The following is a 15,121-nucleotide window of genomic DNA, read 5'->3' as shown; positions in this document are numbered from 1 at the left end:
CTTCAACACAGCTGATTGCAATGAGCAGCTCGTTATCTGGCTTTGTGCTGAATGTGGTGATGAACCATCAGGACATTCAGGGGAGGGAGACATTGAAAACGTGCAGGGCAGCGGCCCTCGAGGCCTGGAGTTCGACACCCCTGTTTTGGATGAACGTCCATTCACCTGCCCTTCAGTGCTATGATCCTCCGGTCCGCACTGTGGCGCTGATGTTTCCTTCATCTGGTGCTGTTGTGTTCACGGGATCCCTCACTTTTCCGTTTAACCATACATTTAATATGAGTGTTGTATTTGTTTTACGACCTCTACACAAGTTAAATTGAGTAACATGAATTACTATTGAATAAACACAGATAAGTGTAGTGATGTATATGATTTTTTTGTATAAACCACAGTGCCGTCAATGAAAGAAATGATCAATATTTCAGATAAACGAGTTTCCGCCAAAGGCAACGCAGTGACGTCACGGATCCGGAACAGAGCAGCAAGATGCAGCGCGAAAAAACAAGTAACGCCACGGCTGAAAAGTAAGAAAATAACACATTTTTATCACTCGTACCTAAAACAAAACAGTCACTGATTGTGTTGAGTAACATCTGGCCATGTTGTGTCGAACCCCGAGAGGGTTTGAAGCAGTTAATCAGTATAACGCCTTCTCTGTAGGCCTGACCGAGAGGCCGCCATCATGTCCAAATACTACGACGGAGTGGAGTTTCCCTTCTGCGACGAGTTCTCCAAGTACGAGAAGATGGCCAAGATCGGACAGGGCACGTTTGGGTGAGAAGAAGCTCTTCACTGATGGATTATGTACCGTGGGATTATATACAGGAAGGAAGGCGGAATTAGTGTGATTAGCTGTATGCTAACTGCTAAGATACATACAATTTTCTAACAGTCGAGTAAACAAGAGCTGAAGTTAACAAAGGATGATTTCTTTTCCCACGAACTGCCTAAATTTACCTTTAACGATCAGATAATGACTGAAGATGGACTCTTGACTTTGTAATCTTACCTTTGTTTATACTGCTAATGTTATTTTGGTCAGTATGATACCTTTACTCTCACGTCAATGGCACATTTGAACAGTTGACAACATAGGGTAACAATCTATCATGTGCTATTTCATTGAATCTTCTACAAAGGGTAAATGCAGTTGTGTATGTGTCTTCCTTACGTCTGTGTACTTCCCACTGCTTTGTAAAAAGACATTTACCTCTATAACATATCCTCAAGTGAAGTCCTGTACAGTGTGTTCATTGGTATGTAATAACAACATGCAGATCCACTGAGCTTCAGAGGACAATAGAAAGAGCACTGTAAGTGTGAAGAAACAAAGCTGAAAGCACAAATAATCCCATCATCTAGTTAACTGTCTGTAAATCATTGCATTATTGCAGAACTCAACATTATTGCATGCTGACCTGTTGTTGAGCAGCAGCCCTGCGAGATAATGTGGTAGTTCACATTAGTGAGTTCTGTGGTTCGAGTGAGATGTGAATGGGATGAACAGTTTGGTTCTAAACAGTTTTTTTATGTATTGAAATGACCAACGTTCGACTCAAATGTCAGTTGGAACTTTCCCTGACCTTCCTGTGTGTTGAACCCGCTGTCCTTCACAGGGAGGTGTTCAAAGCCAAGCACCGGCAGTCGGGGAAGAAGGTAGCTCTTAAGAAGGTGTTGATGGAAAATGAGAAAGAAGGGGTAAGAAATCAACCTCTTAATTCTACAAACCCGTTCACAGTTTGAAGCCCTGGTGGCTCTTTCGTTTGATTTGACGTTCACACTCGTGTAGATAGAGATGACATTATATGTACATATATAGATTTGAGATTGGCTTCCTTGAAGTTAAAACTATATAGCAAATAGATGCAGGAGTTTGAGGATTTTCCACCAGAACTCTGACCTTTTTGACCAAAAGAGCCATTTCTACTCACAATGAATTTAATCTGGAGCCACAAAGCATCAAAATAATAATAACACAGCTTTTACAGAGGTGCCGTAGAGCTGCAGTACAACATTGCATCAACCGTTTCTGAGTATACAAAGAAACATGTGTTTCATTGACATAAACGGCACACGTACAACCGTCACTGTCAGAGCTGTGACGAGTTCTTTAAGAAGGAAAGACACAAACCACCGCAGGTTGAACTCTAGTTCATGATGCTTTTAAATCCAGACTCCTTTTCAAACGGGTGTGTGTTGACATATGAAGGTGTGTCGTTTTGTTCTTATGTGTTGCACTGTTACTGTGTTTAGTTTCCCATCACGGCTCTGAGAGAGATAAAAATCCTTCAGCTGCTCAAACACGAGAATGTGGTCAATCTCATTGAGATCTGCAGAACCAAAGGTCAGTCACACACACACACACACACACACACACACACACACACACACACACACACACACACACACACACACACACACACACACACACACACACACACACACACAGTATTGGTGGATGTTTTGTTCATCTTCCTTCTGCGTTTGTGTTTGCAGCCACTCAGTTCAACAGGTACAAAGGAAGCATCTACCTGGTGTTTGACTTCTGCGAGCACGACCTGGCCGGACTGCTGAGTAACGCCAACGTGAAGTTCACACTGGCAGAGATCAAGAAGGTCATGCAGATGCTGCTCAATGGACTCTACTACATCCACAGAAACAAGGTGAGCAGCCTCAGCACACACATCTCTGTGTAGCCCTGGAACTTCTTTGGCCCTCAGTGAGGACTCGCAGGCTCCCTGCAGTCAGACTCTTTGTCTTCGCTGTGTGTTAAATGTTCCGAAAAATACTCAATAATTGTCTTATTTGCCATTTTTAATATAAACAAACAACAGTTTTGTCAAAATCACACAGAAATCGACAGAAATGTTGCTGTTTTCATTCCTTGTGTGCATCTCTAAGTTCTGTTGTTAGAATTTATATAAACTCCCAGTCAAACTTTCAGCTACACCTTTTCATTCAATGTTTTTGTTTATTTTCTTAACTATTTACATTGTAGAATCTCAATCAAGGCACCAAAACTATGAATGAATACATGGCATTATCTTGTTCACAAAAAAGTGCGCAATAACTCAAAACACAATCAGTACTAATCATTTTATTGAGCTTCGTAATCTAGATTATGAAAGCTGCTTTCTGAGTAGAGTTATCTGTAGTAAATGTGGTAAATGTGTTTGGTTGCAGATCCTCCACAGAGACATGAAGGCAGCCAACGTGCTGATCACCAGAGACGGGGTCTTGAAGCTGGCCGACTTCGGCCTGGCCCGAGCTTTCAGCCTGGCGAAGAACAGCCAAGGGAACCGGTACACCAACCGGGTGGTGACGCTGTGGTACCGACCCCCCGAGCTGCTGCTAGGTGAGAAACCACCTCACCGCTCCACGGGAAACACTGAGAGAGCTGTGCGTAGGGATGGGTCCGATCCATTATCAATATTGGGTTCCGATATCAATGTAATCCATGGATCTCAGTGAGACGTGGAGTGATGAGTCAGGAAATCCATTCCACAGTTTGCAGCCAGCGAGCAGGCTTACATAGCAGCACTGTGCTATCCAGGTTTTCATGACAACATGTCGCTGTTCGGACGTATTTTATTTTTTCGAAGCAACGTGCAATGTTTGCTAAGCCGTTGTACAGCGAGGCGCTGCTCTGCCGCTACATGTCACCTTTTAAAAACTGCAGCTCGCCGAGGAGAACGGTACTGACAGCGGCATCAAAACAATGAAAAGCAGCTTCTCCACGCTGTCGCAGGCGATTCACACCTTGGTGAAGCTGCGTCATACTCCACGCAAAAACTCTGAAAATAGTTCCAATCGTTTGTGCTGCGTTGCTAAATAATTTCCCCAGGGATTAATAAAGTGATTGTGAGGTTTTATAGATAGAACTAGTTTATTATGCGATTATGACGTCACGCAGACCCCCACAGTGTCCAAATGGAACAGAACTAGTTTGTACTTCTTCTTTTTCTGACCTTGTACTAACGTCAACTTGCATTTTGAGAGAATACATGCATACATTCGTACATTTCATACTTGCCTGTAGAGAAGAGTTTATTACAGCCTGATATAAAATCAACAATAACGAAAATGGTAATAAAGTAGGGCATGTCGTTTTAGCCTAGAAAAAAAATCTGCGATTAAAAAAATCGTGTTTCGATTCGATTTTTGATTATTTTTTTCTCAATGCACTCACAAATTACTGCAGACATCATATATACTGTCAAACGTGCAATTTTATTGCCATAATTGTCCTCAGAGTTAAAATAGAGTTGATATTGAATGAACCAAATAATATGTTTATGGAAGAAATATACTTATTTAAAAGCACATAACTGAACCGATATATATATAATATACAAAATAAACACAAAATAAAATTTAAGTTCAGAAGTCCCATACAGTCTAGTTTGTCCCCCAGCTCTGTGTGGCTGCTACCGATGGGTCAATTCGGGAAGGAATCTCCCCTCTGGGGATTAATACAGTGCTATAAAATAATTAGATTCCTGTCTCAGTCTGGGAATGTTTCCTCCATGAGTTAAAAAAAAACAAACATGGCTGAATATCATTAACAATACCGCCAGATGAAGGGGAAAGATTATAAAAATATACATTTGATATTTGTTTTAGTCCAGTGGTCTGCAGCACACAATCAAATAAACCTTTAACTCTTGGCTAAAGAGAGTTTAAAAAAAAAAAAAAAAAAGGCACAACTAAAATGGCTAAAACCACAAAGAATGGTTTAATCTAGGAGTACACCGATACCAATTTTTTTCCCAAATGAGTAGTGTATGACTACTTGCATTTTCGTACTCACCGAGTACTTAGGCCAATACACACATTTTTTTTTTTCCAACAACATTCTTACATTGTGATGACATTCAAAATGAGTTATTTTATGGTCCTGCCACATTTACTGTAAGAAAACCTTTCAATAAGACTTTGTCAGAAACTGCAGGGTTTCCTCTACATTCCTGGGATGGGCGGGGTGCGCTCGCTGAAACAGACCCAACACAGGCAGTATTTTGGCTGTGAAAGTACTTTTTAATGCAGCGAGCCTCCCAACTTTCAAAAATGACGGCCACCAAAATAGCTCCTCACTGCCCGTCCGCGTCTTGCAGCGAAGTGCTGTAAATTGCGTGCTGCCTTAAAGTGGTATCGGTGGCAGTTTTACGAGTACAAGTACTCATGCCTGGTATCGGACTGATACCCGATCCTTGTGTCGGTGCATCGCTAGTTAAATCGACATTTAAAAAAAAAAAGAAGAAGCCGAAAATAACTACGATTTCAAAAAGAAATTTCAATTACAATTTTCTTTCAAAATTGTAATTGAAACTTCTTAAATGCAACTTCAGACAGTTTATGTTCATATATGAAACTTTAAAAGCTGCGTTTGCCTCATTTTAAAGTGCAAATGTGTTTTGCAACTTCAGTTAAATTTGATTTGGTGGAAAGAAGAAAAAAAAAAAAGGCAGTTTTTGTTACGTCATAAAGGTTTAGAACCACACCCAAAACTAAGCTCAGATATGTATTTTGAAAAGTCATGGCCGTGACTTTCTTTGCGCTTCGCGGACGATGTCTGATGTCAATCTGTCCTGACTCTTGTCTTGTCCCTGGCAGGCGAGCGGGACTACGGTCCCCCCATCGACCTGTGGGGAGCGGGCTGCATCATGGCTGAGATGTGGACCAGAAGTCCCATCATGCAAGGCAACACGGAGCAGCACCAGCTGACGCTCATCAGCCAGCTGTGCGGCTCCATCACTGCAGAGGTCTGTTTACTGAAGTGAACCCGAGCTGCAGAGTGTCAGAGCTTTCAGCAGAACCCTGTTTCTGCTTCTTTAAACCATGCTCCAAATCAATACTGAAAACTACAATAATAGTTATGCAATTCTTAGATAAATCAAGTTGTATTTTTCTGATGTTGTTGAAAACAAGCAGCCACAGTGTCTCTGGTCCAGAAAACTAATCTTAGATAGGAGCCTGCCCGACGCCGTGTCCCACTAAAAGCTTCTGTGGTCTCCAGGTGTGGCCCAGCGTGGATAAGAAGTACGAGCTGTACCAGAAGATGGAGCTTCCTAAAGGTCAGAAGAGGAAGGTGAAGGACCGGCTGAAGGCTTACGTGAAAGACCCGTACGCCCTGGACCTCATCGACAAGCTGCTGGTCCTGGACCCGTCGCAGCGCACCGACAGCGACGACGCGCTCAACCACGACTTCTTCTGGTCCGACCCCATGCCCTCCGACCTCAAGAACATGCTCTCCACCCACAACACCTCCATGTTTGAGTACCTGGCCCCGCCCAGGCGGAGGGGCCACATGCCCCAGCAGCCGCCCAACCAGAACAGGAACCCGGCCACCACCAGCCAGACCGAGTTCGACCGCGTCTTCTAGAGACACTCGGACCTCCCGGTGAAGCTGGTGGAGCTGCAGCTCCTCTCTGATGGTGGAGGACGATCAGACGGTGACTATGTCACTCACAGACTTGCGGGGGAGTTCACCCTCCCTCAACCTTTGATTGTTACGAAGTGGATCTGCTGCGACGGTTTGTTCTTTCGTCAGTATTCTTTGAAAAAAACAATCAGCTCTGTTTTAAGGTCTTTATTTATCAGCCATGTGAGTCTTTTATTTAAACTCTTAGCTCATTTCTCTATGCAGATTTGAATTAAAGGCTTATTTTTTCTTAAACCCGTTGCGTGTGTTTTCTGACACCAGCAGGGGGCGCCACAGGCACAAACATCCTGAATGTCAGACCATCAGATCTGTGAGTCCTGATTCACTCTCACGTCCACAGGAGTCAAATTTAACTCAGTCTCTTGTTCCACTGATGCTTTGTAAAGCGTCTTTTATCAGTTTAATTCAGCTGCTTCACACTTGTAATAAATTCAGTTATAAAAATATTTAATATTCTTTTCTCCTGAGTACCGCAGCAGTGGACTCGCTCATTGGCCACATTAGGAAACACCTGTGGAACTGCTGGTCATTGATTGGCTGATTAAGTCTTTACAGAGCGTAGTGCTATGTGTTTATCCAAACATGATGAAAATAAATTGAAAAGAAACAGTAAAATTTTTTTTACATATATATATATATATATATATATATACACAATGAGTTGCAGTTCTCTGAAGATGATGAAAATAAATAAGCAGGAACTCAAAGACCCTCTTGTCCAACCTGAAGAGCAGCTGAACATAAAGAGGAAACGGAAGTCAGAATTACTGCCGCTGCTTTCACATCTTATTGATGTGAGAATCTCCTTTTGAGTGAAACCACAGCTGAGACGGTTGAAAGAAAACTGGATTATTCAGAGATAAAGTTTTTTTTTTTACATTTTATATCTAAAGACGACTTTCTTATTCATTATTCTCTGATCTCTTATTTATGCCACTAAAACCTCTCATGTTCTCTTGTCCTGTTCTCTGAACAGTCTTGTGTTGGCTCAGGGATTCCCAGATAGTTCCCTTGTGCTTCAATACGATGACTGCTTTTTTTTTTTTACTAACTACATTTTCTACTTTTTAGTTAGGGTTACAGGACCAACCCCAGCTGAAAGTGCCTTGCTTTGCTTTATCTAAACACCACGCCCACTATAGCAGATCCTTTATCTGGAAACCAGAAAAATTAGGGTTGGGGTTAGGTGGTGGCCTATATGCCACGAGCTACATTAGAGCTTAGTTGGCTTTCCAAAATAACCCCCCCCCCCCCCCCCCATTTTTCAAAATAAAAGTCCTTTTTTGTTAAAACCTACAAAATGTATATTTTTATCAATATTTAAAGGGGCCAGAGGCCATGATTAGGCCGAACCCGACCGGCCAGAGTCCGAGGTGCCGGGTCCGGATCAAGGCTTCTTGCAGCTTTAATTAATTTTGTTTTCTTTGTCTCCCATCAATAATGATTATTCTGTACTTTCTGCTTTTCCTTTTTCTTAATTTTTCTGTCTTTCATCCATTTCACATTGATTATTCTCGTATTTTTGTCTATTTCTTATTTATTTATTTGTTTGTTTATCTCTAAGTTTATTTCTTCGCCTTATTAGTATGATTGTAATACTTCAAGCGGGTGGAATTTTAATACCGGGTTTGTTCCCTCCTCCCACCATTTGTCAATATGTGCTGAATAAATAAACCTAAACTTGTATCATATTTAATATTTAGTACATTACATGAACTGATCAACAATTTGTATTTACTATGGTATTAGTATGATTCCATTTTTTCCAGAAACCCCCCCCCCCCAGTAAATTATGTTTTCACACAAAGTTTTTGTGGAGCTGTTTGTGAAAAAAGTTGTAATATGACTTCCTGAAAGTCAGTTGTCACGGCATAGACACATTACATAGATCCTGAACCGCCCCGCCCCACCCCACCCCGACACTTCATGCAGTTGGAAGAGAAGAAGAGCCTGATTAATATGCATGTATTTACCATGTCAGAGGAGAACCTCAGGCTCAGTGTGACAGCAGTCTGTGAGTGTGTCAAACACACATGATGAATTACTACCCTGCTTCCGCTCTCTCTCTCTCCGTGTCTGCGTGTGCGTGTGCACGCGTGCAGATGGTCGTGTGCTGCGGGTTCTGTGGAGCTGCTCGTCACGGTGACGCTCAGTGACTCAACTGGTGTCTCACGTCCTGAAAGTGGCCTTCAATTGGACAAAAAACGTCCATTTCACGTGAACCCGCTAAGTATGTGTTGATAGAGGATGGTTATAAACAACATGAGACCTGGATTTTAGTATATTGAGAACAAAGTTTTGTGCAGTGCTAAAAAAAACACACTCTTCAGAACTGAAACAGCATGCACACCATTGTTGACATTCAACTATATTTCATAATCATGCGTGAAAACACAGTGAGTCTGTTTTAAAATAAAGGCTGGAATTGGTTAAAATGCATCTAATTGAGCTGAAAATAAAACATTTCCCTCTCCTCAGGTTGGTATATTGCAGGGCTCTACAACCTTAATGAACAAAAATAATTTTTTGTGATTTTTTTCAACAAATTAGACTTACCTGGAAGCACAAAACAAGTCTGACATGCCTGCTAAAGTTTCATATACAGTAGTTTTGAAAAACAAAAATAGTATCTCATGTTGCATTCATGAAGTTTCAATTACAATTTAGGATGGTAGATATTTCATTGCATTTTCAACTGCTTTTGTACATTCTTTCCATTTTTCAGACAATTCTATAAAAGAATAGAATAGAATAGAATGGAATAGAATATGTTAAAAATTCAGGGGGAAATTCTCTCAAGCATTGCTTCACACAGAATAAATAGAAAGAATGTCAAATAATACAGAATAATAATATGTACGAGGCCTAACGGTGACTAATACAAGCACAGAAAGGATTAAAAAAAAACAAAAAAAAAAACGGTTTATTTAGATGAGTGAAACTTTCAGGGAGCCGCTACAAAACGGCCAAAGAGCCACATGGTCGCAAACTTCTGTTATATTGTAATATTGTTAAGTTAAGGACTGCTCCTCGGGGTCAGGTGAGTATTACTGGGGCAGGTGATTTTATGTAAGGCCCCGTTTACATGACAACGTTTCACGTGACAATCCGTTAAAAAATAGAAGTGCGTTTACACTGCAGCAGCGGACACACTGACAATGATGTAGTTAGTATGCCGGGCCACTGGAGGGCGCTGTTGCTTGATTTTGTAATGAAACCACACAGACGTGTGTACAGAGAACAATAAACTATAGACATGAAAACAATCGAGAGAACCCGACATCCGTATGGACTGACGACGCATCGGCTGCTATTAGAGGTGCGTCTCAACTCTATAACTACTGATATGGACGATAAAAGTAGAATAAAGACCCACTACGGTCCGCCATGTTTGTTTACTACTGGATGAGCAGAAGGAAGGGGGAGGGAGGAGGAATAGATGTGCACATGCGCAGTAAGAGCGCTCGTCGCCTCTGGCAGTCTCTGCAGGAGGGAGTTTCGACCTTGAAAGAATCTTTCACCTTGAGAGCCGGGATAAAAACTTTGCAGCTACAGTGGATCTGCACACCGATTTCGTGTAAACGGACCCCCTCAAAAGTGAAGAAAGTTTTGCGGATGCACTCGTGTTTGTTGTCGTGTAAATGGGGCCTAAGAAAGTTGTGAATTCCTGCCTGTCAGAGGACAAACCCAACATCCTGCGTTTGATGTCTTTACTAAAAGACATCAATACGTGAGGTGGTACCCTGAGCAGCCCCTCGCAGGAAACCTGCACATGCACAGGGAGAACATGCAACGAGAACCGCCTGATCTGCTTTTGAATCCACAACATTTGAGCTGTGAGTTGAGAGTACGAACCAACCACAGCACTCAGATATTACGGTACTCTTCTTCAAACACCTCACTGATCCATTTTGCAGCTTTCTTGTGGAAATGCGTTTATCAGCTGAGCCAATCAGGCGAGGCCTCGTGCCAAAGCCATTTCCCCGCCAGCCAGCGGCGGCTGCATGAGGCTGATGGCACGCGGCGTGCAGGGCAGCATGCACGAAAGGGGTCCTGTCACTCACTTGAGGCGACCATATGTGTGCCTGCATGAGCTCAGTGCCAGTGGCAGGATGCCGCTGCCAGCAGACATTAGGGAAGCAGCAGGGCGTCATTAAGGCGGCACCATGATTGATTAACCGTAAATCTGGAACACACACACACACACACACACACACACACACACACACACACACACACACACACACACACACACACACACACACACACACACACTCCGAAGCCCATCTGCTCCTCCCCCTCCCTCCTCAACCAGCCCCTCCCCTCACACCTTCCACCCTGAGCTCCCCACAGAGTTCCCTCAGGTCATCTAACATCCCCTTCTCCTCCTGCTCCTTACACTTCTCTTCGTCTTCCTCCTCCTCCTCTTGCACCTCTTCTTTCCACTTCTGTTCGTCTTCCTCCTCCTCCTCTTGCTCCTCTTCCTCCTCCTCCTCCTCTTGCACCTCTTCCTCCTCCTCCTTTGCCTCAGAAAAGAAAACATGTTACTCCTTCTCCACCAGAAGCACCAGGTGCTGGCTTGGTGCTGGTGTCAGTGCTTAGTTGGTTCAAATCTGGTACCTCTAAAGAACCGGTTGCTTTTCCATTGACAATGAGCCAAGTGAGAGCCACGTCTCTGTGAAACGTCAGTACGTCAGTGCATAAGTAGCTGTTTACCCAACAATGGTGGCGCCACACTTCATCTTCATTGTCGTCACTGTAAACACTGAATACGCTTGACTGTTGTGTTAAAAATGACAGTTCTGGTTGGTCACGATAACCCCGATTCTAGGACAACTGATCCACAAAACTGTAACGCCAGACAACTTGTCCACGGATGAGATTTCAACATTTTTGTGAGAAAATAAATCCTGTACAAAGTACTTTTACATATTATTTCTAATTGATATTTTACATATGTTCCATATATCTAGTCTATGTCCATATATATTTAGTATAGTATCAGATGGCTTTTTATTCTCTCGAAGAATGGTCTTCTTTGCGCACATGACGCGACACTATCGTTACTAACGTAATGATATTGTTGTCATGCGTGCTGCGTTTGAGTCACATGTAAGCCGCTGGTTCAATAGGAGAGTGTAAAACATCCAAGATGGCGGCGACCGCGATAGAACTTATGGCAGTTCAGAGGAGGAAAACATGACAAAACCTTTATGTTTTTGTATCAAATACGCTTAATAATCCTTCCAAATATGTCAAATATACTTTGAATCCTTCAAATCAATAATGCTGAAAAAAATTGTCGTGGACAAGTTGTCCGAGCATCAATAACCCCACCCCCAGCCACTGACACGTTGGTGCTTCGCTATGGCCCAGGGCTTCGACAGCGGAAACACAAAGAACGAGTGCTTAGAAGTCAGGTTCTCGCTCCAAACCAGCTCTGGAACCAGCTCAGGAAAAGGGGGCGGCGATGTTCTGCAGAGACCTGGTCCCAAACGTAAAGCAGCAGGTTATAAAGTCTTACAGTACTAAATTGTACCACCAGGTGGTGTGCTGAGTTCATTCTGTCTTAGGAAAAGCTGCATGAAAATTCACTATTTTCAGATTCGAAATTTCATTTTCAAGCAGTTCCTTAATTAATAATCCTTCATTTCCCCTCTATACCCCCCAACAGCCTCGGTAATGTCTGCTTTCAATTTTTCCCAATCAAAGAGGCATGATAGCAAAAATATATGATTCTATTTTGGCAATAGGGAATAAATTGATGACTAGAATCAAGAATGCATGGGAAGAAGGGAATATATACACTGGTTCAGGAGGACAATATTCAAACTGCTCTCAAAACATTTGACATCTTAGAAGGGAAGCTTAGAAACACTGAAACACGCATTGAAGTCATACAATCAACAAAGATTGGAGACAATCTAAAGAAGCAAGGGTCTGCAAGGAGGTGAAAATGACCTCCATGGATGATGACTGAAAGGTGGACTGAGAAGCAAGAGCCACAAGTACAAGAAGCCTGGCACAAGGGCAAGAAGGCCGACCTGAGGGAGGGATCTGTGATCATCGACTTGAGAAGAGTTGAGCCATGACCAAAACACTCATGGACAATGTGCGTTATAAAATCTACTGATAAGAACATCAAGGGAACGTTCTTGTTTGAAGAACAGCTAAATTAGCCGGGTCCCTACTGATTCATTGATGAGCAAAATTCCCAAGAAAACATGCACTGGGGGTCCCCGAGCAACGAGATAGGAGAGACTATTTGGATGCCCCCTTAATTTGATGCAGTTTCTCCTGCATCCTGCCTTTAGGTATTTTGCAGTTTAATCGTACTTCATGAAACGGTGTTTCCACAGTTCATCTTTTTTTGTTGTTGTTTTTGGGGGAAATAAAAATGAACAGAGTGCAATGACTTGTAGAATTGATTTACATACATCCAGTTTGTGTTATTTTTGTTGTTGAACAAACCCATAATCATTTCATAACTTCTAAACTAAAAGTGTAACATTGGACACATCTCTGACTGAGTTTCTGTAAAATACATTCACTGCTCTTCTATTATGTAATGCATTTTTTCTTAAAAAGAACAACTCATGGGACATAAGAAGCACTGAGTTGTATTAGTTATTTATGTACAATACTTTGCTAGAAGAGGGGAAACCGTACAAGGAACGACACACTTCTCAATATCATCATTTATTTAAATATAATGTAAGATTACTAACAAGAGCAAAACCCAAAGAAATGCAAGAGTATGTTGTGAAATAAATGCTTCTCTTAAAAGTTTTAGTCCGTTTTAGTTTTAGGTCCTCCCACAGTCCAAGAACATGCATGTGAGTTTAATTGGTAAACCTACAGGCAATTTCGTGACCCTAAATTACCTGTAGATGCATGTGTGCATGTTTGTCTGCCTGTATTTGCTCTGTAACAGACTGGTGACCTGCCCAGGTGAATCCTGCCATCACCTATACACTGAGCTGAGTGGCTACAACGCCACGTGACCCTGAACAGGATATGCGTTATAGAGGATGGATGGAATGTTGGGAGAAAAATATTCTCTGCTGCATGTGGCTGCATGCGGCAATGGGTCTTTATCCAATCAACTTCCTGGATTCTGATGAGTTTTGGGCGATAGAGATGTCGGCTTAAGGAAAGTGCAGTGAGAAGTTTGCCACTCAGAAGGGCAGAAGGGCAAACACACACACACGCACACACACACACACACACACACACACACACACACACACACACACACACACACACACACACACACACACACACACACACACACACACACACACACACACACACACACACACACACACACACAGCGTCAGTGTCAGAGGGAGGGAGCCCCCTGCAGATGTGAGGGTGTAATTGCATTAGGGCCTCAGTAGGCAGAGGATGAGCTTGGATTGCTCTGAAATGAACACAGTAAGGGGGCCACGTCCAGACATTAGCAGCCCTGCGGCTCTCAGCTCTCAGCTCCTCTCCAGAGGCAGAGTTCTGAGGCTGCTCCTGTGCGCTGGCTCTCTGAGCGGTGGGGAGTTAATGACAAGTGTTCTGGATGACAGTCTCACTTCCAGCTTGTGTGATTCATCTGCAAGCCCTCGAAATATCAGAAAAAGAGATCCGTTTTTAGCATTTTAACAAATCCTACAGAATGGTAACAGTGTCATAATTCACAATTTCAGTCTGGAGAACCTCTGAAACAGTGCAACGTTACACACCAATACAATGGATACGGATCTTCTTGCCTGACCGAAGGCGTCCTGATTGAAGAAGAGTACAGTGTCATTTGAAGTTACAGGTCTGGCGAATAAAGATGATACGAGATATTACATCTCCTCCATGACCAACAGTTGCTATATTACTAATAAAGAAATCTGATGGATCTCTTTAAATAAGTGGGGCTTGGTTCAAGCAGAAAAGTCACAGGAAAGATATGTGACATATTTGCTCCATAAAACTGTGTGACAACGACATGTCACCCACATGATTGTATGACTCCTGCAGCCAGGACACAGTAACGATACGTGCATCATCTCTTAAATGAACCAGGAAAGTACGTCCAGTCAACACAAAACTGACTTTATTCACGAGGTCTAATGGCCTGTTTACACTTGAAACACACAAACCCTTTGTTGCTTTCACTTGACACGTCGCCGTGTAAACGGGGCCTGGATCTGCAGCTCCGCAGCCACATGTGGCTCCACAGCCCGTCTGTAGAGGTTCCGCGATGTAAGCAAACTTTCATTCTATTTGTACACCAGATCTTTCTAAAGGACTCTCACAGTTCAAATGTGTCCTTTTGATGTAAAGAAAGGTTAAAGAAGTTTTCTGGCTCCAAACACATTTTATTTGGTTCTTACGTAAACAGTTTAAAACTCTTGTTTGTGAGGTGTGTAAACAGAATCAAACTTATACCCATGAACATCCATCAATGTGTCTTTAAGATGAATGAATGATTTGATGGAAGAATGATCCGAAGTTTCTCCTGATTGCTGAGCATCTCTGAAGATCTGGTTCTGCTTCTTGACGCCAAAAGAGGCATGTTTAAGTTCCAGGTCAGGCCATGCACCAACTTTTTCCTTCCTCTGTGTTTCTGGATTCATATTTCAGGTTATTTACTTCCTATTCAGTAATAATAACAAAAAAAAAAAAAAGGAGATA

The 15,121-nt window shown here is 42.5% G+C and overlaps 1 protein-coding gene across 1 annotated transcript; it reads left to right on the top strand.

The window, feature by feature from the left end:
* Nucleotides 1–453: 453 nt before the first annotated feature.
* Nucleotides 454–7,044, top strand: cdk9 (cyclin-dependent kinase 9 (CDC2-related kinase)). Its single transcript, XM_080477407.1, has 8 exons — nucleotides 454–527; nucleotides 664–777; nucleotides 1,620–1,701; nucleotides 2,257–2,347; nucleotides 2,500–2,666; nucleotides 3,187–3,358; nucleotides 5,617–5,765; nucleotides 6,020–7,044. The coding sequence occupies exons 1-8, from the start codon at nucleotides 490–492 to the stop codon at nucleotides 6,383–6,385; spliced, it is 1,179 nt and encodes a 392-aa protein (XP_080333533.1). The 5' UTR covers nucleotides 454–489; the 3' UTR covers nucleotides 6,386–7,044.
* The last annotated feature ends 8,077 nt before the right edge of the window (nucleotides 7,045–15,121 follow it).

This window comes from Lipophrys pholis, assembly GCF_963383615.2.
Source record: "Lipophrys pholis genome assembly, chromosome: 12".
Taxonomy (NCBI): Eukaryota; Metazoa; Chordata; class Actinopteri; order Blenniiformes; family Blenniidae; genus Lipophrys; species Lipophrys pholis.
This window is presented reverse-complemented; position numbering and strand designations above follow the sequence as displayed.